Below are 27,048 nucleotides of genomic sequence, written 5' to 3'. Positions count from 1 at the left end.
TTCAGAATAAGCAGTTTCCTTTTTCATTCACCCTGAGGAACGAACAGTGGAGTAACGATGAGCTCACACTGCCCCCTACCAGCCCAGCCACCTCCTAACAAGCAGCACATATCCACTCTTTCCTGACTCTCTTCTGCTCCTCCTCCTGTAAAAAAAGAAAAACAACAGAATGCCCCCACAAAAGTCAAATGTCTTTATTTTATATAAAAAAAATTTTTACAGTTTTAGTTCCTATGTTTAAGAAAAAAAATCCCTAAAATTGCCATAATGTTTAGATCCACTGCAAACTGTAAAAACAAGCTTTTTATATATTAAAAAAAAATTTACATTTTACAATTTTCTACATGCATGCACAAGGTCTCAGCTCTGTAACCCAAAAAAAAAGAAAAAAAAATCTAGATCCAACAGTGGAAAATTCTACATTTACAATCTCACTTGGAGGGACTCAAAAAGCCCCTTCCTTTCGCACATAGAAGACATCACAACAATCACACACCAGACTGAATCCATCAGCAGACGCTGCCCCGTGGGGAGAGCAGAGGAAACAGATGACAGACAGACGGACAGACATGACGGAGGGGCGAGGGAGCTCGTCCAGGCCCAAGAGAGAAAGAGAGAAGCACAAACTCTAGGAAATGGATATTTCAGATGAGAGGGTTCCAGGATCCCAACATCTCAACACAGGTACTGTATCAGGGTTTACAACAGGAATACTGGGATGGGATGGGGAAGGAAAAACTAAGGGCTGAAATGGACGGGGATGGGGAAAAAAAAATGAGAGACTGAAAGAAAATACAGTCACAGGCACATAACGATGTTTTGATCAACGATGGACCACATAAATGACGGTAGTCCCATAAGATTAGTACCATATAGCCTAGGTGCGTAGGAGGCTATACCATCTAGGTTTGTGTAAGTACATACCTAATGGCGCATTTCTCAGAACGTATCCCTGTCATTAAGCAACACATGACTGTAAACGAGAATAAACAGAGAGCGTGAAGAGTAGTTTAAGAGAAAGGGACCAATGGGGATGGTGGCAGAGAGGCGAGGTAGGTGAAGGACTGAGGCACAGCGTCCTGGTGTGGAGGGAAGGACAAGCGGTCCAAGGCGATGAAAAGAAAGGCCTAGGAGGTATGGCAGGGATGAACTAGGATGCCATGTAGTTATAGAAAAAAGAACCCTGGAGAGACCCACCCACAGCATCCCCTAAGGTGGTATGGGGGATCAGTGGGGACAATAGGTGGGCACACCCCCACAAGGGAAGAATGAGGAAATCCCGCACGTGATGGGACAGGCCTAGTGGAGGACACAGCTCAGAGGGACTGAGTCAGCTGCACGCCCCACAGCAGTTCACAGCATGAAGACAACTTCCCATATAGGAGAAGCAAAAGACAAACACAGCCATACACTTGACGATCCATCCTGACATTTTAAAAAATAATAATAATAATAATCAAAGAAGACAAAGATACCACAGTTCTGACGCAAAGGACCAAAACACTACCATTCTCAGTCACAGCCCTTAGTGCTTAGAGAGAGAGTTTGGGGGGAAAGAATTTCTTTTTGTTTTAAGAAAAAGGAATGAAAAAATCACAGTGATTAAAAACATGGCAGGTTCTTAAAATAAACACTCCCCCGTCCCTAACCTAGGGCAGCAACTAAGATCCGAAATACTTTCCCTCTCCCCGCCCCAATTCGTTCCTCAAACCACACCACGCCCCACTCCTGCCCACAAAGGCAATCACCCCAATCACCATCCAGGCCCTCTTCTCCAGGATAGTGAGGTATTTAGAAATGTGACCCTGAAGGGACTCCTCTGAAACCAGGTCTTTGAAGAGAAGAAAAGATACCTTCCCGGGACCCCAGGACAGGATGTATTTCACTCAGGCCTATCCAAAACCCACAGCCCCAGCCCAAGGCTGATCTCCAGGTCCTGCCTAAGTCAGCCCCACAACCCACCCCTGTGGGACAAGGTAAACACTGGCTGAAGAGCCCTTCTCTAGTAAGTGGTGGGTGGACAGATGTGCTTTTTCAGAAAGGACAGAAGGAAAAACCCCAACCACTAGGCTCCATCATGCCCAGGCTGCCACTATACAGACAGGACGCCTCCCTGGTAAGAGATCAATGGAGATCATATCTCAGGGGGCACTCCACAAGGCAAGAGCCAGTGAATTTTTCAGGAGAAAGATCGGCCTACAAAGCGGCATTGTGAATTGTTTAGAGGACTGGGCCAGAGGCAAGCTCCAGCCCAGCCAGCAGAACCATCCTCCACGTGGATCCTGGCTGGAGGTATATTCCCCTTGGTTAAAATTACATAATTTAAAGGTGTCTGATCAAAAGGCTCAAATTTACAGTGAAAATATGTATTAGAGGGTCAGCAAATTTTGCTCAAAACGAGACTTAAACTCTTGAGAATTCATATCGGGTGCAAAGACTACAGAAGCTAAATAGGTGAGGGGCTAAGTACCTACAAAAGGCAGCGATCCTGGTCCCTCACCTGGTACAGAGGGAGACCAGAGCCCAGAGAACCAGGCAGGGAATGAAGACGAGGGGATCCTGGCCAGCCAAGGAAAAGAGACCCCTGAGGCAAAGAAGTGGACTTAAGGCAGGGGATGAGGAGGAGCTGCTGGCTCCCCCCCAAAAAGAGATGAGGCAACAGGTCTCCGGAGCTGAGAGAAGAGACAGCGGGACTGGGGGTGGCTGCTGAAAGAAAGAAAAACGTTTGTCTAAGACAACAATGGAGGTTAGGTCAGGGTCTGCAAGCCACTAAATCTGTACAGGAGTCTACATGCCATCCTTCACTGGGAAGGGAAACCTCCCCCACCAAGGCGGGAATGAAGGTGTGGGCAGGTTCAGAGGGTAGGGGTCACTGATGTTCACAGGGGTCTCTCCTGCCCTTCCCTCAGAGGCTGCCTAGGAAGACCCAGTGGCAGAAAGGTACTGTCCCTGAAGGCCCAGGAAAAGTGGTCAGAGAGGGTTTCCGCCTCAGTTTGCCTGCGGTCACATGAGACCATAAAAATAGAAACAGAGAGATGTCAGGCTTAAAGGATGGGATCTTCCCTTGCTCTGAATTTATGAGGATGGGGGAAGAAGGCTCTAACAGCTAGAAACAAATAACCCTAACAGGGAGACCCGTGACTCTGGGACTGTGTGGGAGGACACAGGAGTGCTGTCCCAGAACTCAGGGTTTGTTACGGGTAGGGTGAGTGGGCAAAAGGGGCGGATTCACCCGCTGTCTGGAGGCCGCGGCAAGCTGCTGCGCTGGAGGATTTTGGCACCGTGGCTCTCTGGAGTCACATCTGTGCCTCCCAGAGACAGCCAGTCGGGGGCCATTGGAGAGAACTGCTACAAGAACTGGGGTTCGTGAGTGGGGGCTCAGGAGGGCCCTGTGCCCTTTCAGAAGGACTGTCACCAGGGCAAAAAGGGAGAGAGGCACTGATTCCTGCAGGACCTGGAGTGATTACAAAAGTGAGGGGGTTCCGGGAAAAAGAGAGGGAACTTCCCAGGTACTATTGATGGCAGGACAGTCTCTCCCGGTTCCCGTGGGCTCAATAAGGAAGAGGGGAGGAGTCAGGGAGGGGGATAAGTTAATTCAAGTAAAAAAACCAAGAGCAAGAGGAAGAAGGGCGGCAGGAATGTGGCCTGGGAGCCAAGCTCCCACCCACCACCCTCAGGAGCCCCCCGCGTCTCCCACTGCCCCTGCTGTTGCACAGTCACACCGAGGTCTCGGACTGCAGCCTCATGACAAACTTGTGTGACTTGGGATCCACAAATTCCTCAGAGAGTTTGAAGAAGGGGACCTTCTTGGTGCTGACCACCAGGCTGAAGTCCTGGCGTTTTAAGAGGAAAACGATACCATCCTTGAGCCCGTTGGTCACCGGCTCCTCGCTCACCAGTGTCCACTGTTTGGCCAGCCAGCGTTCCTTGTGGTACTGGATGGTGGGTCCGGCTGCCAGGTATCGCTCCAGGAAGGCCTGGGGAGGGGAGAAGGGGCTGTGTAGGCATCTCTCCCACCCACGTGCCATCCTTCATCCTCCAGGGGCACCACTTCCAAAGACAACCAAGATGTCTGCATACGATCTTAGAATGTCAGAGCAGGAAGGGGCCTGAGATCATCTGCCTCCAACACTTGTTTTATAAATGAGGAAGCGAGAGCCCCCAGAGGTGAGGTGGCTCAGCAGGGCTGGGACTGGAGCAGGCTCTCCTGACCCCTCATCCTCTGCTCTTCCTCCTGCGCCATGCGGTGACCGGGGCTAGCCCCCCTCTTTCTTCCTTCCTCTCCATACAGCTTATACGGTTAGCGCAGAGCAGGTCTGCACCAGCAGAAAGCTAGAGGAGTCATGGTTCAAGAGCAACATCTTCAGTCCTTCAGTCACCAAGGATGGCTCAGGGGAAGCAATTCTAGGAAGCTGGCGATAGAGTTGAGGGAGGATAATGACTCGAAAAGAGCACAGAGCAAAGAACACCTGGTGGAGGTGAAGGGGGTAAAAGGTGGGACTTGGGATCTGGAAATTCTAGAGATGAGAAATAGGTCTCAGCCATTCCCAAAATAGTCCTGAAGCTCCCCGTTCTCCACACCACCTAAGAACATGCAGAGATGGGGTGGATGGGTTAGGGATGAGAGAAGAGACTACAGGGAATTGGAGAGGAGACAGAGGGATGGATGGAGGGTAAGGACAGAAGTAAGAGAATTTGGGAGAAGGAAGGTGAAAAGAAGGGGCCAGACCTGGGGAAAGAGGAAGGATGCTAGGAGCAGAGCGAGCCTACCTTGGGCGTCATGTCATGCGTGATGCAGAATTCAAGGTGCTGCAGGATGCTCTCCATGGTATGGTAAGGCTGCTGCTTGGTGGTCCGGAGGTACTTCTGCATGGCCCGGGCCATGGATGCGAAGATGGCCTGGGCTGCCTCCCGGGGGTCCATTACCTCCCTGGGGTTCTTCTGCTCCTCCTCCTGCAGCCGCTTAATGTGAGTGAAGGCCTCCTCCACCGCCACCACAAGCCTGCAGGACAGGAGAGGTCTGGACTAGGCACCCACTTCTCCTCTCCCCCTGGCTCTGGCCCTCCAGCAGCCTGAGTGAGGTCAGGCCTTTGTGCTCTCCCGAAAGCAATACAAACCCATCTGGAGCCAACGGCTGGGCTTTGGGGGCTGTGTGCATGTGTCTACTCACACGTGCATGTGTGAGTGTGCGTGTGTGTGGAGGGGGGGCGCCTTCCCCCACTAGGGACAGGAAACAGCTATAGAGCTCGGTGAGCCAAGTCCAGGGACTCACAGAGAACAATCCAGCGTCAAACCCAGAGAGACAGCTAGGAACTGTGCTATGGGAAAGACAAGCACTACGTCAAACCCTAGGAAAAGCCTTCTGAAATAAGACCCCCAAATCACACTTCACCAGGTGGACAGTTAATAGATATAACTACATGAAATGACAGATTTCTACTCAACCCTGACAGCATGGGCAACATTAACTAACATCTGTTGGGGGAAGGGAGGAATATGCAAAGAATCTGCTACAAATCAAGAAGAAAAAGGCAAGAACACTATAGAAAAATGGGCAAAGGAGGTGAACACACAATTCACAAGAGGCCTGAAAGGCTGAAAAATATATGAAGTCGTCACTTGCTAGTAATTAGAGAGAGAAATAAAATGTTAATAAGATACTACTTATCCATCAAAATGGGAAAAATTGGGAAGGTGACTATAATCCAAATACTGGTTAGGACGGTAGGAGCACTCTATGAACTACTATGCAGTGATAAGATGTAACACGCTGGATGGGGACAGACAACATGCGCGAACCTCAAAAACATAAGAGTTAAGGAAGAAGCAGGAAAAAGCAGCCAGTTCATATTAAAAGCACAGAGACACACAAACCAACACCACATCTGGAAAGCCAGGAACCTGGGAACTTCGAGGAGCTTAGGATGGGATTCTGGGCTAAGTAAATGTGTGGATCTGCGTATGTCTACAGTTTCTCTGTTTATTCTTTTGCTCTCCCCTCGGCCCCCGAGTGTCTCAGCAAAGTTCCTTTTGAAAAGATTCTTTTGTCTCAGGTGAACCAAGGGACTCCCAGTTACAATCAAGGTATGGGGGAAGGAAAAGGTCCCCTATGGGCCAAGAATGGTGGTAATAGCACAGGAGATCCAAAGACCCTTCGGTAGGGCAGAAGGTAAAGGGGGTCGGGGACATCTCTGGTATCCTTCCCATCAGGAAGTTGTCTCATCATTTCTGAGACCACTGGAGACATGCTAGAATGTCACAGAAATGGGGTCGTGATCTCTGATCTACTGCAGGAGGCGCCAGCCTCGTATAAGAACAGAGAGGGCTGCCTTCCTCCCTGGAAGCCCGGAGATGGTGTGGGAGGAGGGGCAGAGGGCAGGGTGGACGGTTGAGTCCCAAGGCCCTCTCCTCCCCCTCCGTGGAAATCCCGACAGACCAAGGTGGGACGTGGCAGCAGCAGTCACCAAGAAAGATTCTTCGGGCAGGACTGAAGTTCGCATAATAATGTGAACGGGAGAAAGGAAGGCGTGAGAACAGCATTTAAGAATTTACCAAAATACGGGCACTAGAACCTCATTTTCTGCAGGTAAAATTGTACCATCTGCTGAGCAAGCCTCACAGATCTACTGGTAGGACGTCCACCTCCACCAGACTTCCATCCCCTGGTTATTCAATAATCAGTACCTTTTGAAGATACAATTAAAGTGCCAAGTCAGTTGACTTTAAAATAAGGAGATTATCCTGGCAGGCCTCATCTCATCACATGAGTCCTCTAAAAGCAGTTTCTCCGGCTGGTGGCAGAAGTCAGAGAGACCTGCTCCTGCTGGCCTCAAGGAAAAAGCGAACTGCCGTGTGTGAACTGCCAGTGGGACCAGGTGACAAGGAACTGATTCTGCCAACAACCAGTGAGCTTGGATGGAAGTCACCTTGATTTCTCCCCATTAGACCTGGAGGGTCTAGCTCCAACCTGCGCCCAACCCACAGGACTGTGAGATAATAGACATGTGTTGTCCTATAGCACTGAGTTTATGCTCATCTTTACAGCAGCAACAGAAAACAAATGCACACCCCCACCCATATCATCACTGCTCGTCTACTGCCAGCAGTTACAGAAGCCCATTGGCCTTGCTCTCCGCAGCCTATCTACACCCAACAGCACCCCCGCCAGGCACACCCCTCCTCCCCCAGGGACCCACCTGGCCCTCCGCTTGCGCACCCTCCGCTCGTGCTCAGCCTCCTCGTAGTAGTACTCGTTGTGGCTGTTGTCCCGCCTCCGAGCCGCTGCTGCAATCACAGCCCGTGACTGGCCCGTGGAGTTGTTGGTGCTGTTTTCTGCACAGGAGCAGGAGAGAGACGGGATGGTCACTTCGGGGCATGGCCTCGCTTCCCACTCCAGGAAGTCTGGAGACAGCAACCTGACATGAGCAGAGGAAGCTGTGCCCACCCCGCAACAATACCTCCCATTCCCAACCCTCCTGGCCGTTTCTGGGGGAGGCCCAAAGGAAAGCAACAAGGAGGACACCAGAGTGCAGGAGTCCCACAGATGGTCCACCCAGCGCAGGAGGCTCTGGAGCTCACAGAGCCGAGGGCTTAGGACCAGAGATGCTGACACAGAGGAGCCAGATTGGGGGACACAACATAGCATAAAGGGAGAGCAAGTAGAATCAGCAGCTAAGACCAGCCACCTGGAGTCAAGGAAAATGACAGAACAGAAGGGGCTGGGACATGGGCCGGGGAAAGGAGAAAGCGAGGGAAGGAGGGTGAGAAACAGGGAGGGGGTAACTTGGAGTCCTGCTTGGGAAGACACCAGGAGGGCGGAGGAGCAGGGCCGCTCACCCTCTCCGAGGGAATACACCTTGAAGCCAGACACTTTCTTGGCCAGGACGGACTTGGGCAGGTTGAGGAGGGCAGGGTTGTAGACAGGGAAGTCATGGTAATACTTCTCCAGGATCCACACTGCCACGCGCTGGATGCTGTGGGGGAGACGGCAGGAGGGGGAGGGAGAAGGGACAGACAAGGGGCGCAGGGGAAGGGACACATCAGGGCAGGTTGGCAGGGCAGGAAAGGACACAGGACGGGGACAAGCTGCTTCCAAGTACCCTGGCTCAGGGCCTGAGCTCTACTTACCAGGCTCCCAAGCCTTCCCCAGCGCTGGGCCTGCTAGTGCTTCCCTGCCGTGCTGAAGCCCAGGGGAGAAGGGCACTGGGCCTGGGTCCCCAGCCGAGGGTCACCTCATCCCCTCCAGCATCCCCCCAAGATTCCCCAGAGGACCAGGAGGAGTTACCGATACTCTCTGTGGCCTGGGGGGTGGGGCATCCTGCCCACAAGTTTAGAGGGACTGAAGAACTCTCCCCATTATCTCTTCCTCTAGGGGTCCCTCCTTTGGCCATTTCATCTCAGTGACCACTCACTGAGTGCTCACAGAGGCTGTGCCTCAAAGAAAGAGCTGGAAAAGTGATTCCAAAAAGCACCTGTTCACATCCTTCTCCTCTTTGGTCTGTCGCTCTCTAAGATCCGGCTCTCTAACTGTCTCATCATCTGTTCACTCCTAACTCATAACTCCCACCTCATCTTGCCCCAGGATCCTACGCACACCCTCCCATCAAGTAGCAAATGCTGCTGAAAACCTGCTCTGTGCAAAGTACTCAACTCCTTCCCACACAGCCCTCCTAGCCCGTTACCTCCAGGTTCAGCATCCAGCCCTCCTGCCCTGCAGCGCCCCCAGCCTCCTCCCCATGCCCGTTCAGCCTGCTCGCACGCACTCATACCTGAGATGACCGACGTTGTAGAAGCGGCTGGCCCCATCGGTGGAGCGCACGACCTTGAGCGTGAACTGAGGCTGCAGCTGGCGCAGCTCCAGCAGGACCACAGCCAGGTAGTGCACGAAGAGCAGGGCATCCACCAGCGACACGGCAAACTGCACCACGCCCTGGTAGCTGCGCTCCCGGGCATCCAGGATGCGCACGCCGTAGAAGAGCCAGTAGGAGACGACAAGCAGGAAGACGAGCACCATGAGCAGGGCGCGCAGCACGAAGACGCGGGGCAGGGAGGCCTTGGGCCGGCGGAAGAACAGGGCCCAGCTGCCCAGCAGCAAGATGAGCAGCTTGAAGGCCACAGAGATGAAGAGGCCCTCACAGGCTGTCCCGCACGGCTCCAGCTCCTCCCGCCACAGCAGTGGGGGCAGCAGCAGGAAAGCCAGCGGCGTGAGGAAAGACAGCAACGCCAGCGTGGCCCCCGCCGCCACCCCCAGGTGACGGGAGCAGTCCAGCGGGACACTGTCCTCCATGTCCTTGGCGATGCGCGTGAGGTCATCGTGGGAGATGCTGTGCTCTGAGGTGCCCGTGACTACCGTTGTCGTCTCCCCCCAGTTGTCATCCTACAGCAGGAGGGGCCACAGCAGTGAGGGGAAAGGACATGACGAGGAGGAGGGGAAACAAGAGAAAGGACAAGGGAAGACAGAAAGGAAAGCATGGGAGAGGGGAGGAGAAGAGGGGGTAATCAACAAACATGCAGCCATCAAAATATCCCTGAGCTCCACTGTGTCCCCAAGCCTGGCATCTGCAGGGACGGGACGTCTGAGACCTGGGCCATGGGGAGCTTCACACCAGTCAGCAAAACAGGAAAAAAAATGCATGTGCACAGAGAACCCTCAGGGCAGAGGGCACAAGATAGATGCCAAGGGAGCTGCTCAGGCAGTGACTGGGATCTGAGGTCGGACTCGCCAGGCAAAGCAGGCAGGCTTCCAGGGAACACAAGCTGACCCTTACGGGCAGGGGACATGAAGAAGAGACTGAATCAGGGGTTCCCGGCCACAGCCAGGAATTAGAATCACCTAGGGCACTTGGAAAATAATACCAATGCCCAGATCCCACCCAAGAAAGTGTCAACCTTCTTTTAAAAAAAGCTCCCCAGAGGATTCCAATGTTCCTCCAAAATTGAGAATCACTGAACTAAATGATCTCTAAGGCCTGGCTATGTAACCTGTAATCTATGGACCAGCAGTGTGGACATCACCTGGGAGTTTGTTAGAAATGCAGAATTGCAGACCCCACCCCACATCTACTAATCTAGAATCTGCATTTTAACAAGATCCCCAAGAATTGCTCAAACATTAGAATTCTAGAAGTACTGCCCTAAGCTCCTTCCAGCTTTCAGAGCATCCCATGATTTCAGTAGAAGCTAGAAGGGGAGCACCCTGGGGCAAGAATGATGTGAGCTGAAGCTCCCAGAGGACTGTGAGAGAGGGGGATCTGTGAGCAGGAGCTGAGCAAGGCAGGTGAGGCTGAGAACAGCCAGGTGGAGCTTGAGCAGGCCACCTGCAATGCCATGCTAGCAGCAAGCGTCTATCCTCCAGGCACCGAGAGCCACTCAAGGCTTCTGATTAAGGGAGTGACCTGACAACAGCAGGGTGGGGAAGAGAGGAGGACACCAGGAGGAAGGGAGGGCGACAGGGTAAATGATTAGTGCAGGGTGTGCAAGATATGGTGCAGGCTTAGGGCCACTCTAGGCCGGCTCTGCTTGGCCATCTAAATGCTCACAGCTCAGGGGCTGCCTGTTCCTAGAGGCAAGAGGGTGGACAGGCTGAGGTCCCCAGGTGGCCTTCACAGTGTGGTCCATTCAAGCTGTTTCTCTGCAGAGGCTGGAGGCCATGCCACAGAGGAGTCCCCAAACCACCAGTGGCTGTCAGTGCCCACACCCTTAACTCCTGAACAGCCTGGGGATATGGAGTCACATTCTGACACCCAGGGATTTAGGCTACAGGATGAAGACATGGGATGGAGAGTGTAGGAGACTGCCTGGCAGGGTGAGAGTTGAGGAATCTCCTCTCCCAAGGACGAGAGAAGAGTCTGATCTGTAGAAAGTGGACGCACTGACTGCCTTCAGCTCAAGAAACTGGGTCTGCTCCTCACCCTAGTGTGACCCCCAGACATACTGCCTACCCTCTCTAAGGATCAAGGGCTTGGGAACTCCTCCCCTACAACAGGTGAGCTGATCTCAGAGTCACTTCAAGAACTCAGGAGGCCAGGTCTCAGGGAGAAGACGGGGTTGGGAAAAAGGGAGAAAGAACACTTCCCTCAGGTATCAACCTGCACCCCAAACCCAGAAATTCCCAAGGTCAGTCACCGAGATTTCTTGTGAGGAAAAAGGCGCTGGGAGTCTCCAGCATCCTAAGATGCTCCCAAGAAGAAAGAACAGGAGGAATGAGACATGGGCAACCTCAGAGTCATCTCAGATCCTGCCTCTGCCCTATTCCAGGACTGTTCTTCCTCCCGACCTCCCTGCCAGATGAACAGAGCAGGCCACAGAGGTTAGAGCAAGAGCAACCTGCTCACTCATGTCCTGGGAAACTCTCTTCCAGCACCCCTAACCCCCCAGCCTCACCCCTTCCTCTGCTTTTTCCTTCTATTCCTTCCTCACCTCCTTTCCCTAAGATCTAGACAATGCTATCCTACAGGCCCACACCAGAGGGCGCTGGAGTGCCCTTAAGGCTCAAGGGAAACTCAGGGCTCCCACACCGCCAGGCCCCAGTCACCACAGCCCTCCTACTCCAGATTCCCAGCAGGCTAACTGGCTGGCATCTGCCCAGAGGAAGCAGGCAATTCCCATTACACAGCCCAGGTCGCCCACACCTCTCTGGAGATGAGGAAGTGGCTGCTGCTTCCAAAAGGATCTCTCCTGAAATTCCCTGAAATCTACTGAAACAGGGTCCACCCTTGGGACACTAAACAGAAGGAAGTATGACACGAAATGCCCTCCCTGATGTGGCCTCTCCGAAAACACCAGGTTTCCAGGCCCTTCCCCTCTCTGATGGACCTCCAACTTCAAGCTGGAAACACCTGGCCTGGACCTCATCTCTCTCATGCTCACCCGCTCGTCCCCTCGCGTGGACTCGTTGTCCAGCAGGGGCTCTCCAGGAGCCTGGATTGTCACCGACTTGTCCCCACGGCTCCCATCTCGGCTCTTAGAGCGGTGTCGGTCCCGGCGGTCTCTGCAGCAGGAGGCCGGGGAACAGGCACAAAAGGTCAAAGGGAAGACCTGGGTCTTCTCAGCAGCCACGCTCACCCCACCACCCCTGCTCTGCCCACCTCTCAAGTGCCCCCAACCCTCCCTCCGCCACCTGTGTCACCTCCACTGCTCGCCCACCTGTGCTTGCGGGAGCTGCGGGAGTGGCCCGACTTGTAGGAATAGCCCGAGTACTGAGACTCGGTGTCCATGGCGTCTGAACGCCGCGCCTTGTAGCGCTCCAGGGCCACAGGCTGGGGCCTTTTGGGGGGCCCCACAGCCACCTCCTTCAGCACCGGCTTCTTCAGGCCAAGGGGCACCTTCAGGAAATCAACCGTCACCCTGAGGGACTCTATTTTGCTGGACGGGTGGGCTTGTCTCAGAGAAAATCAAGCGACGCTCCTGAGGAGAGGAAGCAGCTGGTTAGGGGTGGCTGGGGCTCCCCGTGGGGTCAGGGCAGAGGAAGACCATCCCCAAACAGCAGCCACAGGAAGCTTAGCCACAGGAAGCTAGCCACCGCCCGAGAATATTCCACCCAGGTTCCTGCTCTAGCCAACAGGCCCAGTTCCTCCTGCCCTGTCTCCTAGAAAGAGCAGCCCCAGACTGTGCCAAGGATTCAGGGTGCAGGGAAGATGGCCAGCAAAGGCCACGCAGAATGACCCAACCCTGGACCCCCTGGAGGGGAGAACCAGGGCAATGCTTTCCTATTCTCAACCTGGAAAACTAAGGCTTGGAGAAGGCAGGTTCTGGCCAGGCAAACAGGCTGGACCATGGGAGACCTCAGAGAGCAGAAAGAAGCTAGCTTCTGTCCAGAGGCTACCCCGGGCCTCTCCTTCTCCCTCCACACATCTTCCCCCCACTCATGACTTCTGAGTGTACCCACAGGGGGCTGCCTATGGCTGTTTCTCTTGGGACCATCTCCCGAGCATCTACATCAAATACACCCATAGTTACTGGCCAGGTTGGGTTAGCTGCTCCCCTTGAGGCTGTGTGTGTGTGTGTGTGTATGCATGCACAATAAGAGGCGGGGGTGAGGGATGGAAACTATGGATAATGTGGTGGGGGTGGGAGGAGAAGGCAAGTAGAAACCATTTTCCAAAAGCCTAATGTCCTGAAATAGGCAAGGTCACAAGTTTATCTGGCTATTCACAGACTGAGGGGCAGCATCTTTCTTCCAGAATTTCACCTTCTAATTCTGCAGAGGAGAATGACCTCTCCTTCTTCCCTCTTCCCTAACTCTCACCCAAATCCTGCACATTCTTCAGAGCCCAGCCCCACCGCCTCATGGAAGCCCCCCACCTACTCTAGCACCCAATGCTATACCTTCCCCTCTGACCCCGACCCCACCAGTAATCATCACTACACACTGAGCACTTATTTCCGATCTTCACTCACTGAGTCATCAACTCCTTCCTCGGCACCTTCTATGAGCCACGTACTCTGCTAGGCCCTGAGCAGACAGTGGTGAGACAGACCCTGAGTTTACAGTCTAACAGGGCAGATGCACACTGAACAAGTAAACAGGTGAGTATTAATGACGAACTGCAGGAGTGAAGGAAGGAGAAGAACACGACGCTATGAGAGACACTACGGGGGGCAGGGGCTACTTGAAACTAGATGGTTCTGGAAAGTCTGAGAAAATGACACCCAAGCCTGAAGGAAGAGCAGGAGATAACTAGGGAGAGTGGAGGGGAAAGCTTGTGGAGCAGAGAATGACACAGGGGAAGGCCAAAGGCAGCAGAGAGCTCGGTGTATTTAAAGAACCAAAAAAGGCCAGTGGAGCCAGAGCAGAGGAGGGGAGGGGGTGTGGGAGGTGAAGCTGAAGAGGCAGCCAGGGGCCAGGTTATTGCAAGGTCCCGGGGGCCAGCGAAGAGGCTAGCTTTTATTCTGAGGGTAATGGGAAGGCTGCAGAGGATTTCAACTATGCAGATATGGATTGGCAAGAGGGGAAAGCAGAAACAGGGAGATGAGTCAGGAGATGACTGCAATCTGAAGGCTCGGATGGGGCAGAGGAGGCGAGAAGCAGCCCAGTTTGAGACATGTTGGTGGTAGGAGCAACAGAATCTAAGGAGGACCGGCTGAGGGGGAGGGGACCGTCAAGATCTCAGGCTTGAGCAAGAGAGTGGATGGGAGTGCCATTATAAGGTAGGGAAGCCTGGGAGGAAGCCAGCTTGGGGAGGAAGCCAATGAGTTCAGCGTCCAGCGTGCTGAGTTCACAGCCGTGAGACAGGCCCTCGAGCAGGCAGCTGGGGGTCAGAGGAGCTGGGCTCAGAAGAGAGCCTGAGCTGGAGATATGGACGGTGTGCAAGGTCAAGGGAATGGATGGGATCACCTAGGGAGAGAATTAAATAAGGGGTCCCGGAGAACCCCAACATGTAAAAGGAGCAGGCAAAAGGGTTGAGGAGGTGAGGCTGGAGGAGTAGGAAGGCCAGAAGAGCCAGAAGAGCGGGCTCTCGGGCAGCCAAAAACTCAAGAGTGTTTCAAGGTGGGAAGAAAATCAGCAGGTCAAGTGCTGCCAAGATGTCAATTATGTTCAGAACTAAAATGGGTTTGCTTTGTGTAGTTGTTATCTTTTCTCCAGCTAAACTAAACCATCAGCAACTTGAGGATAAGAAATACGACTGATACATATTTGTATCTATCACCCGCCCGTGGGCGCACAGCAAGTAACTGAGCCCCACCTAGTAAATGAGCACACCTCTCTGACTCTCAGGAAACCACGACGACTGCTGGGAGATGAAATCGATGCTAAATCCACTCATTTATCCTCCTAACAGTGATTTGGAGGCACTCCATGGCCTAGTGATGTTTGTCAATATCCCCATGTCAAGATAAGTGTGTGACAGAGACACACTTAGTGTGATGGAGACATAATACCTTAACCCAACACTAAACCTTCCTCAAACCCTTTGCCATAAACAGGGCCCTTGTTCATCGCCCTGTCTGCAAATCACACAGTGGGCTCCTCCGCCCTGTCTCCCGAGAACTCATCCTACTGGTTTAGTCCTCAGTACAGTTTACACATCTCACCTGAATCTCTCTTGCTGTGGTTCAGCCTATTCTTTCTAGTTCTAAAAACTGAATTTCACAGGCAGGTTCAAAGACAGCATGTGGGTTAAAGAGTGAGGGGGGAGAAGTAAAGAGGAAAAGGACTGCCATGGGTTGAGGTCTAGACAGAGACACCAGAACTCAGACTCTCCTTAGCCTGCATACTTATATCTGCCAGAACCAACAGCAAAAAGAGCCTGTGGTTTGCACCCAAGGATCAGGGTTCAAAACCTAACTCTCCCACTGACTCACTGTGCAACCACAGGCAAGTTACTTAACTTCTCTGTGCTTTGTAGCCTGGTAGGGTCATCGGGAAAATAGGGAAAATAATGATACATACTTCATGGGGTTGCTGTGAGGATCATGGGTGTGAAAGAAGTGCTTTCATAAACGGCTCAGCTAGTAATTAGTTAAGCAATTAATAGGCTCTGGCTCCAGGATCACTCATGCTCCAATCCCCAGACACTTCCTCTGAGACTTGGGAAAGAGCTAGTATAAATAAATCCTGCTGTTCCTATGACTAAATTAAGAAGTCACACTCATTCACATACACACACACACACACACACACATGCACTCCGGACCAGACCACCACTTCAAACACACCCAGGAGGGAAGCTGATGCCATTGTTTCTCCTACAGATAAATTTCAAGCCAGACAAGGGTGCCAGTCCCCTCCCAACACTTTGTTCTGAGCTGTTCAGCCTAGAGCCCCCTACCTTCTTCCCTGCTGCTTAGCAAAGACCCAAGGACCCTCGCTGTTCCCCTGGACTGCTTCTCCCACCACGACCAGCGCAACTCAGAGTGCCCGCAAAGCACCACAGCATGCTCCTCCCTCCATGCCCTACCAAACAGAGGGGCCAAATATGAATCCAATTTCTGAGACCCTTGCCTGCTATCCCTTCAAGTACCCCAGGGAACGAATCCAAGCATGGGCAAGGCTCGGGGGAGGGATGGGAGGTAAGCAAGGAGAAGGGCAGAAGTTCCCTTGTTGAATCAGTCTCGGCAATCAGGGGTTTGGAGGGTCTCCCGGGTGGGCAGCGTTCCCAGGGAAGAGAGTGGGGGAGGGGAATCAGTGGATGAGATCAACAAGTGGAAATGTCAGAGGCATGACGAGACGGGGAGGGAAGTCCGGACTCGGTGCAGGGCAGGGAGTGCCCTGGTTTGGGGGGTGGGACGCTGTAAATGCAACACGTCCCATTACTTTTCACCTTGCCCCCACCGTCTAAGACACACAAACACACTCACTCAGTCCCCTGCTCAAACTAAGCATGGATTATCTGGGGTTAAAAGGAGGCCAGAGAGGAGAGAGGGAGAGAAGAGAGAGCCTGTCACAAAAAGGAGACCCTTCTCCCCTCCAAAGGCCTTTCAGAAATAAAATTAATGGAATGTGTCTCAGTATCATCCCAAGGGGATTGGGGGGAGGGCTGGGGGGGGAATGTGGGGGCTTTTGTCCCGGCTGCCCAGCTTCTACCACATTGATCACCATGGCAACCAAAGCCCCCTGTTGCCTAGGTGATGGCAGCCAGGTCCTGGAACCCATACCCGACATCCAAAGCGAGGGAGGTTATAGAGGTGGGGGGGTTAGGGACAGAGGGGGAGAGAATGGGGTTTCTCCTCTGGCGGCCCCAGCTTTTGTCTGAGCTCTGGGATCGGGTTTCTTCAGGAAACAATCGGAGGCCTCTGGAAAAAATACACTCAGAACCTGGCAACAGGCAGAAGGAGCAAAGCCCTGGGGTGGTATGGGAGGTATGGGTGGAGGGAGATTGGTGTTGGCCAAAATGCAGACCAAGCCTGGACCCTTTCCCGCTGCCCCACTCAGAGGACCAGCTCAGGTAAATAAGGCCTTGAACGCAGACACAGGCATCCCCATGTGAGGCGTGTGCTGGGACCGTGTGCTGGGACCGATGACCGGAGGGCAGGCGGCTGTGGTCACCACCTCCTTCTCCCACTGCTCTAGCCCAGGGCCACGCCTCCGCCCAGTCCAGCTCCCTCAGGCCTGGGGTGGGGAAATGAAGCAGGGCAGAGATGAGGACAGAGCTGGAGGGAAGCGCTGGGGAAGCCAGGGTGACTCTGCCAGAGAAGAAAAGGTGGGGAGGGGACAAGACACAAACATACACCTAGAAAGGACATCTATCGCCCTCATCTCTACTGAGAACAGGGCTAAAAGTACCGGAGCAGCAGAAAACACTGGGTTGGATTTTAGCAAGGACTTCTAGCCAGAGGGGGAAGAGGACAAGAAGCCAAAAGGTCTCCTCTCATGGGCAGAGCTCTGATAGCACCATTTTTTAAACAAATGGCCTTCCCCTCCACAGTCTGGGACAAGGGAGGGTGCTCCCACCTGGACGCAGGGGAATGGGCATGATCGCCTCTTCAGTGCCCTCTTGCAGAGGAGTCTGCGGACCTTTGCCCATTAAAGGTCTCTGATTCCCACACAAGAGCCAGGGTCTTACTGCACGTGCCCTGTACCCCCTTTTCCACTACAACCCACGAGAGAATGCGGACATGTGGGCGCCCCCAGGCCCGTGGCTCCCTAAGTTTCACCTACCACAATGCTCTAGTATATCAATGTGAGTCCCACCCAAAGTGCTAGATGCCCACCTTTCTGGGTGGCCCCAGGAGTCCCACTTCCCCACCCGGTATGCAAGGAGCTAGAAGTCTATGCAGAGAGACAGAGCACCTTGCCAAGTCATTCAAAGTCATAACTGTCCCTCTTCAGACTCTTGGTTTTTCCTCTTTGCCATGCTACTCCCTAAGTTACATCGATGTGCTCAATCCAGGGCCCTCTGTCAGACACGGGTGGGGGCGGGAGGTGTCCAGTGGGGGGAGGAAACACAGAACCTAACGTGGCTCCCACGGGGGAGAGGGGAGTGCTAGAACTTCTCACTGTGCCCACATCATTCCCCGACCTCCCCTTCTCCCACCCTCCAGGGGGAGACAGTGGATGGATCCACCCAAGTCTCAGCAGGTTCCAGCACTATGCTCAAAGAAGCCTTGAAGGTGCAGCCCCAAGTTTTACAGATAAAAAGGTGGGGCCCCGAGGAAGAAGGTGGCTCGCCCACGGTCACTAGACCTGAGGCAGCTCTGTCTTGGCCTGCATTGCTAGAAAGACCTTACTAACACTGTGACTTTGAGGTGTGCTCCTCCCAGAGGGAGACCAGGCTCCTCCATGAGTCCTTCTGGGTCTTAGAATAGCCAAGACTACAAGGCCAGGAGAGGAGAGCATGTACTGACTCCTGTCCTACCCCCTCTTCTCACCAGTGACAAAGGAACAGACCGGACAGAGCTAAGCCAAGCCAGTAGAGACCAAAGAGCCCCTTCCCCTCAAAGGGTGCTTTTGGCCCCGCCCACCCACCACTCCTGACTGAGGATCCTGATGTTCCTTCATTCATTCCCGTCTAGCCTTGCACCTCAGACAAGCCACCCATCCCAGGAGGCCCATGCTGGGTTTTCCCTACCACAAAAAGAACTAAGGCACAGAATGGGCCAGGACCAGCCCCAGGCCTGGACCAAGAATGGGATGGAGATTTTGTTCCCACCCTCATTTCTGCACCCTGAAAAACGCCCGGTGTCCTTGGGTGACAGGGCTGTCCAGGAGGCCAGAGAGAATGGCTGGATCTCAGGGTATGTGGGTAGGAAAAGCTGGACCAGCGAGCCCAGGAGCTGGCACCAAGTGCCCCGCCCCCGCCCTGCTAACCCAGCACTCTCCCAGGACAGCCCCAGACATGAGCTCACCATCCTTAAAGCCCCAGGGCAGGGGGCAGGATCCTTCTCCTCACGGGGCTGCGTGGCAGGGGAGGGGCATGCTTGGGTCACTCAGGCGCCTCTGCTTCCAGAGCAGCTGCTCACCACCAGACCCCAGAGCAAGGAGCACCACAGGGGAGGCCCCACAGCCTGGGCTCCTGGCCAGGACACCTGAGCTGGCATTCTAACTGAAAAGGAGCTGGGGAAGCCAGGGCCAGGCCCCTCTCCACCTCCTTCCTTAATTTCCCTCCATCTAAGGCAGAGGTGAGGCTGGGTACCCTCATAATCCACAGACACACTTAAACACAGACCCCCACACACGTACACCCACACTCGTATTCCCCCGCTGAAACCTGGAATGGCTCCTGCCTGCCCCACCCAGCTCCACCCACCCTGGCCAGGCAGGTTCTGTAGAGACCTGCTCTGCTTTCTCTCAGGCACCCCCACCCCCACCCCAGTTCTCAGAAATTCCCTGCTCCCCAACACATCATGCACAAGCACACACACGCGTGTGCGTGCACTCGCACATACACCATAGCACCTCCTTCCCTAGCCTCCCCCAGACCCATTCCCAGTCAGTCTGGAAGGGAACGCCAGGCAGGGGGGACGAGTGTGCACAGAAAGAGTGAGTAATCCCTTTGGCATCTGTCCCAGGTGGGGGCCAGAGGGGAGACAGGATGCTAAGCTGGTGAGAAGGTAACCAGGACTTCTAGATGCCTGGATGCTCTGTTTAATTTTCACCAATGGGAAGGCCCACAATTCCCACCTACCAGGCTCTAAGCTTCTTCCTCCCTCAGCTGGGGCAAAGGACTGGCCCCTACCTGCCCACCAGGTAAGCTGTGCAAGAGCCAAGAAGGAAAACAGGCACGTCGAGTTTTCCTCAGGGACAGGAGAAGGTGGACAAGGAGTGTTGACCACAGGCCAACTTCCTGTGCCCTCCACATTCCCACTCTCATGGAAAACAAAAATGCCTCCTTCTCTGCATAGTCTACTATCCCAGGTAGGCCCCAAAAGTCCCTTCCCCAAGAGACCGTCAAAGCCTGCTCACATAGCCCCTGCCTCGGAGAGGAGGTGGAGAGCAGCTACATGGGAAAGGCGAGGCAGCCAACCTTAGGTTTGCATATGGATGGGGAGAAGTGTGAGCAGGGACACTGGCAACTAAGGCTGGTTTGTATGGGAAAAGCAGTAGTGGGCCTAAAGGTGTGAGACACAGTGTGACTGGGGGTGCAGGGGGCAGGCCTGGGTTTCTCCATTCTGAAAACCTTCTCTTCATGCCTCAGCCCAGGGCCCAGATCTGGCCCATCAGCCAGTTCTTATCTGGGAAAACTGAGCCAGTTGAAAGGCCCAAGTACCAACCGACATCCACCATCTTGACAAACCCACCACCTGAGGTTTTCACTCTTTCTGAGGAGTCTCAACATCCCGCATCCCTTATATCCACCACTTCCATTCCTGGAGTAAAGCAAGTGACAAAATAAGTGTTTCTGATCACACCTGGTTGTTTTTTAAGTCACTGCATTCACACGTATGGCTCAGCACCTATTCCTGTCCAACCTCTACTTACCCTAAAAAGCCAGAGCCTCCTCCCCAGATACACACAAACACACTCTCTCCTCTGGCCAGGGTGGGGGAGCCAGGAACTCTCTGGGGGATATTGTTAGGGGATGTGCTGGAAAACTCTACAGACAATGAGGGCCAGGCCCCTCCCAATCACAAACAAGAGCTCCCATGTGTGAAGCGATCCAGCAGAGAGGAAGAGCCCAACCCCAGAGAGGCTCTGCCCACACGGTGGCCCTGCCCCAGGCTGGTGACAAGGTGCTCCTCTTGAGAGACCTCGTTCCTCCAGGAGACTCCACCTGGCCCCCTCGCTCAGGGGTAGACTTCTCTACTCCTCAGGCTGACATCTGGACCCATGTCCACTTTTCAAGAGATGAGAGAATTATTCAGGTTCAAGATTAAAGGCAATAATGAGCAAAATAAGACCTAACTGGAATGCGAGTAGGGAAAGGCAAAAAGAGCACTTTGGGAAATGGAAGAGCCTAGAGACAGACCCGGCACAGCCTCCTGGGAGCAGTGTAATCTTAGATGAGTTGCACACCTTCTCTAAACCTCAGTTTTCGTATCTATAAAACGGGGATAATAGTGCCCACTTCAGAAGGTTAAGAGTTTTCAACTAAATAACGTATACAGACTATCGCAGTCAGGCACAGAATAGATGCTCAATAAATGTTAGTTCCCACCTCACTCTCCTTTAGAGGGTGCACAGCCAATCCCCTCCACTTCCTGTTCCCACAGCCTCACTGTGAGAAGACTCCACCCAGAGTAAGATGGAATCACCTTTGGCTATGGTGTTGGCGCCAGCCCCCAAATGACGCCCCTCTCTATCTTAAACCACACCCCAGCACTGGCAGAGAGAGCAGGCTCTTCCCACTCTCTGCTTCTCTCCTCAGGGGCTCCTGGGTCCCCTGCCTCTCTCTTCCCCTCCCCCTCCTTCCATATTACAGTGGGGCAAGGCCTGGGCTCCATTCACCTCCCACTCTCCCTTAGGTGCTAGACCCAGCTGTGTGTGAAGTGGCAGGGGAAAGGGGCCCCAAGCCTCCCACCCCACCCCAGCCCCCAGCTTCCTCCCACTCTCCCCTCTCACTGCCCCACCCTGATTACCAGGATATCCTCAGCTCTGCTGATTCCAAGCCCGCTTCTCCCAAACCCGTTCCCAGCTGTCATCTCTGTAATTACCAGCCTCGCCAAGGGCATCAGACAAGCACAGCAACACCTCATTTCCAAAGGGCTCCACCATACAAGGGCTCCTACTCTGTACCAAGCAGGGCGGAGGAAAGGGATGGAAAGAGTTTCCCTGACCCACCTCATTTCTCTCCAGAACACAAGAGAGGGTGACAGAGGGCTGCCCACGTCAGACCACCAAGAGGCAGGATAGGGAAGGGAGGACTGCTGGGGGACAAGCGTGAGCAGGATTTACTCTCGGGCCCTTCCTTCACCTCTGCTACCAAAATCTCCCCAGGAACAAGGCTACCCACCAGGAGAGGGTGAGAGGGGAAATTTCGGGTCAATTCAGAGACAGGGGAAGTTGACGCCCAGTAAAACAGGAAGATGGGTACCCACAGGGAGGAGAAAAATGCATACAGGAGGGAGCTGCCCAGGGAAGAGGAGGAAAGAGCAAGTTTATAAGAAGTCCTATCCCCCACCCAGAGCCTGTGAAGGGGCAGTAATACCCCAGGCTCTCCTCTCTCTAATACCTCCATCCTCACCAGCCGCACAGGACAGAGAAACTGAGACCAAATCCCCACTTTCTATTTCAAGATCCAATAATACTAAGCTGCAGGGGTTCACCAACCTCCCCTGATCCTTCTCTCTCAGGCTCAGCTTCTACCTGCGGAGCCCGCCTCCATCCCTTTCCAGTCTGCCTAACTCATCCTTTAAATCCAGCTAAGGTTGATCCACACAGCGGAATATGATTCAGCCGCGAACAGCAATGAAGTTCTGATAAACACTACAACGTGGATGAACCTTGAAAACGTTATGCTAAGTGAAGGAAGCCAGACACGAAAGGTCACACATTGCATAATCCCATTTATATGAAATATCCAGAATAGGTAAATCCATAGAGACAGAACACAGAAGGGTGATTGCCAGGGGCTGGGGGGTGGCGAATGGGGAGCAACTGCTTAATGGGTACAGGTTTCCTTTCGGGGTGGTCAAAATGTTTTTAGATAGAGGTCGTGGCTGCACAGCACTGCCAATGTACCAAATGCCACTGTTTGCTTTAAAATGGTTAATTTATGCTATGTGAATTTCATTTCAATTAAAAAAAAGAAATCCAGCCAAGGGCACTTCTCCAGGTACCTTCCCTCACACCCACCCCAGGGCCGAGCGCTCCCGTTCCATGCTCCAGTGTCCTCCTGAACACACTTCCATAGGGCACACACGGGGCTACAGTGAATCGATGTGTCTATACCCATCTCCCCTGTGAAAGCCCATCTTATTCACCCCTCAATCCCCTGTGCTTCACACAGGGCCTGGCAAACAGTAGGCAGTGCCCAGCATAGTGTGCCAGAAGAGGAGCAGAACCAAAGCCTAGCTCTTCTCCCCAACCCAGAACTCTCTCCCGTAACAATCACCGATCACAACCAGAAGCACACCAGCTACCATTTACTGACGGCTCTCATGTGCCCAGAACCATGTGAAGTGCTCTCTGGATATTATTTCATTTAATCCTCATAAACCGAGGAGGGAGAGCCTATTATTAACTCCATTTTACAGGTGAGGCTTCAAAAAGTTATCTATCTTCTCTGAGGTCACAGAACTAGGAAGTGGCAAAACCAGAATTTAAGAGCAAACTGAAACCCAGGGAGCAAGGCTGCTGAGAGGACTTGGGGCTCCTTGAGGAAGGCCCAGGCTGGGGTTGGAGGATGGTGTCTGAAGACATGTAAGAGGCTGAGGAATGGAGTTTAAGAACCTGCCCAACATCACACCACAATTAAGTACTAGTTCCAACCAACTCTGACGGACTCTTCCCTTTGGGCCTCACAGTGTGGGGAGCTGTTGAGGGAGGAATAAGCAAAGAAGACTGGATCCCCAAAACTCAGAGGGGCTGAGGGCAATCCTGGATCTCTTCCCCCCAAAGCTTCTGCTGGCCAAGTTCACACCCCCTGTAACTGGAAGGACCTCTTGGAAACCAGATGAGCAGATAAAAATCTATCCTGCTCTAGGGCCAGGGTAAAGGGCCCTTCCTCAGACCTCGAAGGAGCAGGGGGGCACACCAGAGAGGTGTGCCTGGGGGAATCAGAGGAAAGAGAAGGCAGGAGCAGGACAATGGGGGAGGAGGGGCCAATGTGGCCACTAGTTCCAGTCTGGAAGTACTTTCAGAGATGGCACTTCCTATTGTCTGACCACAGCTCCTCCTCCTTGGAAGAGCACCCCCACCAGCGTGTCATGCATGTAGAGAGAGTACACAGAGCAAGCAAGGTACTCCAGAAGCCAGAGCACAACATCCTAGAGGCAAGTGCCTCGCTCACCCTAGCAACCCGACCCATCAGACAGATGTCAGGTTGTAGGGAATCATGCGTTTTTCTTTAAGCCCATTCTTTACTCAGCCCCAATCCCTTGTCCCAACATTTTCTAACTCCCACTACTGTTTTCCCGAGGGCCTTAGGAAAGGTGGGGAGTCCTGAGGTCTAAAGAGGGAACATTCTAATTGCCCATGCCCATCAGAGACTCTAACATTCCGATTCCAATTACTCAGAGACCCTAATGGGCATGTGCAATCACAGCCTCAGCTCCAAAAACGGGGTGTCTCCATCCAAACCCTGCCAGCAAGAGGAAAATGGCTGAGAGAGTGAAATGGGCAAACAGTGTGTGCATCCTAAAGAAGGGGATGGCCAGTACCTTTTCTTCACCCAAAAGGGAAAGAACAAGAGAGAGGAGAGGGAAAGGAGGTAGCTGCTGCTTCCCTGGGGAGAGAGATCCACTTCCGCATTATCGTGATCATGAGAATAGCTGCGATGGGTGCCTGCCCCTTCCCCAGCACACGGACCTGTGCCCTCTGGCAAGCTCAGCCCCTAATCCTCACCCTCAGATCTGGCTCACAGACCACAGCGCCATCCCAAACAGGCTTCTCACCAGGGAAAAGGGAAACTCCGTGATAAATCACACAGATATACTTCCAGAAACTCCTGGAGAAACACCCTCCACTGCCCTCCCCAGAGCTCCCGTGCCACCTTCTCAACCCCACGGACAGGGAAGTCAAGTTGTTCCACACCGGGTCTCATCCATCCAGGCACGCTCCTTCCTCTTGCCTTCATCCCAAAGTAAAATCCCAAGACCCCTCGAGAACTGTAGGATCCTGGTGGCAGAGGAGAGTTAGTGGGCTCTGAAGCAGCAAACTCCAAGACATCTTTCCAAGAGAATTGTGGCCTGAGGGGGCTGAACTTGGGTCAGGAGGCCAAGAATGTAGCCTCTTCACCTACTAGAATCCAACTTATGCTGGGGAAGGAAGAAGTCCCTCTTCTGCTTCTCCCTGACTCCTCCAAGCTCCCAGATTCCTCTAGGACTACAACCAGAACCCCTGTTGCCTATTTCCCACAACACACACCCTTTTCTACAAAAACCCACCCCTCCAAACAGACACCTCATGAGATGGCCCACTCACTCCCACCCATAGGTCTCAGATACTTAAGGCACTACCCTCAAACCAAGGCAGGGCCATCCAAGAAGCCTCAGAATCCTCCAGACAGCCCTCCCTTTGGGATCTCTGCCAGGAAAATCTGCCTGCAGAGGCAAGAGGCAGTACCCTCAACACACACTCAAAAACAACACTCCACCTGAGGCAGGCACACAGACTGGTACTTATCCATCAACACAGGTTACACACGAGAGAACACAGATTCACTCACACCTCCTCCCAGTACACAGGTGCACACACACCTATCCAGGTATGCCCCCATTCTGCTCTTACACACTCACCTTGCTCAGTACCTATACACCTCTTTCCCATAAACCCTCCCCAGTTCACACGCATAGACACACCCCCCCTCCCTAGAGCATACGCACAAATACATATCCAAACACACAGCAGATACATGGTCAGCTGCTCCCTGGGTGGACATACACTCAGGCACAGAAAAACACCTACACCTCCAAACCCAGGGCCCACCTGCAGAAACACGCAGCACGTCAAGACACACACACACAAAAACAAAGAATCATGCACACACTGATCCTCCACCAATCCTTTAAAACTCACCAATGCGGAGCCCACAGCCCCCCAAATGGGTAAATATGAGTGGGGAGAGGGATGTCGGCGCCTGTCCCCTGGGCCCCATACACAGCGCTTGAGTCTCCGGCCGCCAGCTCCATCCTCGAGAGCTGCACACACACCCCCTCTACTCTCCTCGGCCAGCTCCCCAGACTCCACATCACACCCTGAACGCATACCTGCACCGTCCCTCCCCACACTCCTGAGGTGTGTATGCACCCCTAAACACCCTCGTCCTCCAAAACCTCCACACTCTGATCCTACCACTGTCTCTCCCCCCACCTCCAACACATACTCCCAGTCTCCGGATTCAACCGGCTCCCCCGGGATCATTAAGGCCCCTGCCCGGGCCCGGGGCCCAGGAAAGTCCCCGGCTCTCCAGGCCCGGGCTCCGCCCCCTCCCCACGCGCCCCTTCCCCTCCCCAAAGTTGGAGGGGGCACTCGGCTGTGCAGTGGGGGAACGGACCGGAAAGGGGTGGCCCCGAGCCCCTTCCCCCATAAGCCACTCCGCTCGCTCCGGGGCCGGGCACCCCCTGGCCCCTTGCATGATTGTCCTCCTTTTCTGTTTCTTTTTTTCTTTCTTTTTTTTTTTTTTTGCAAACTTTGCCCGCGCCCCCTCGGCCCGACACTCACCCGCCGCTGCGAACTGCCCGGTGGGCTCGGCAGGCGCCCGACTCGGCCCGGCGCCTTTGTATCCGCAGCGCTCCGGGTCGCTCCGAACTCCGCGCTCCCGGACGGGCAGCGCGGACGATGGGGGGGTGTTAAGGGGGGTTCCTGAGTCTGGTCACCCCCTCTCCGTCCCAGACCGCTGCCTCTTCCCCCTCAAGGCCCCGGGGGCAGGGGGCCGGGGGGAATGGGGGGCGCTTAGGCTCCCATGGCGGGACCAAGGATCAAGGAATCAGGGATCTGGAATCAGATCGGGAGCCGGCGGCGGAGGGGGGAGGGGGTGGAGGGGGAGGGGACGAGAGCAGAGGGGGTGCAGGGGGCGGGGGAGCGCGCGCTCCCGGGTGCCGCCTCCCGGCTGTTCCCGCACTGGCTGCCCCTCCCGCCGCCGCGTCCATTGTCTGCGGCCCCGCTCTTCCCAGAGTCGCCGCTCCCCCAGCCTTTGGACTCCAGACACCCGGCGGCCCTCCCCGATCCTGGGAATCGCCGGCTGGGCTGCGACCCCGGCCCCGAAAGGTGGCCAAGGGATGCCTCGATTTCTGGCCTTGGCCCAGCCTGCAGCCCCTCCGGGGACTGTTTTTCTCGAGCCCCCCTGTCGGAGACCGAGGCCCCAGACCCCTGGGGATGGCCGTATTCAATCTTTAGGGCCACATACCCGGCTATACGAAATCCAGTGGAATCTGGGACGTGGAAAAATTGATTCTTTCCCCCTAGGGCTGCGAGAAGGGAGAGTCGTCCCTGATTTTAATTAGTGGCGAGAGATGCTCCCCTCTTCCCATGCATACGGGGATTTCCCTGACACCAACACCACCATATCC

The 27,048-nt window shown here is 54.0% G+C and overlaps 1 protein-coding gene across 1 annotated transcript; it reads right to left on the bottom strand.

The window, feature by feature from the left end:
- Nucleotides 1–171: 171 nt before the first annotated feature.
- Nucleotides 172–26,499, bottom strand: VANGL2 (VANGL planar cell polarity protein 2). The gene is made up of 8 exons (XM_044758245.2): nucleotides 26,201–26,499; nucleotides 12,145–12,405; nucleotides 11,869–11,989; nucleotides 8,769–9,376; nucleotides 7,837–7,973; nucleotides 7,197–7,332; nucleotides 4,771–5,002; nucleotides 172–3,977 (listed from the first exon to the last, which is right to left on the bottom strand). The coding sequence occupies exons 2-8, from the start codon at nucleotides 12,213–12,215 to the stop codon at nucleotides 3,717–3,719; spliced, it is 1,566 nt and encodes a 521-aa protein (XP_044614180.1). The 5' UTR covers nucleotides 12,216–12,405; nucleotides 26,201–26,499; the 3' UTR covers nucleotides 172–3,716.
- Nucleotides 26,500–27,048: the final 549 nt, after the last annotated feature.

Source organism: Equus asinus, chromosome 25, assembly GCF_041296235.1.
Source record: "Equus asinus isolate D_3611 breed Donkey chromosome 25, EquAss-T2T_v2, whole genome shotgun sequence".
In the NCBI taxonomy this organism is placed as follows: Eukaryota; Metazoa; Chordata; class Mammalia; order Perissodactyla; family Equidae; genus Equus; species Equus asinus.
This window is presented reverse-complemented; position numbering and strand designations above follow the sequence as displayed.

Coding starts and splice junctions, on each gene's coding strand:
- VANGL2 (XM_044758245.2), bottom strand. CDS start 12,215: ATGGACACCGAGTCTCAGTACTCGGGCTATTCCTACAAGTCGGGCCAC. Junction 7,974..8,768: donor TACAACGTCGGTCATCTCAG/GTATGAGTGCGT, acceptor TCTCCCCCACAG/CATCCAGCGCGTGGCAGTGT. Junction 7,333..7,836: donor GGTGTATTCCCTCGGAGAGG/GTGAGCGGCCCT, acceptor GCTCCTGTGCAG/AAAACAGCACCAACAACTCC.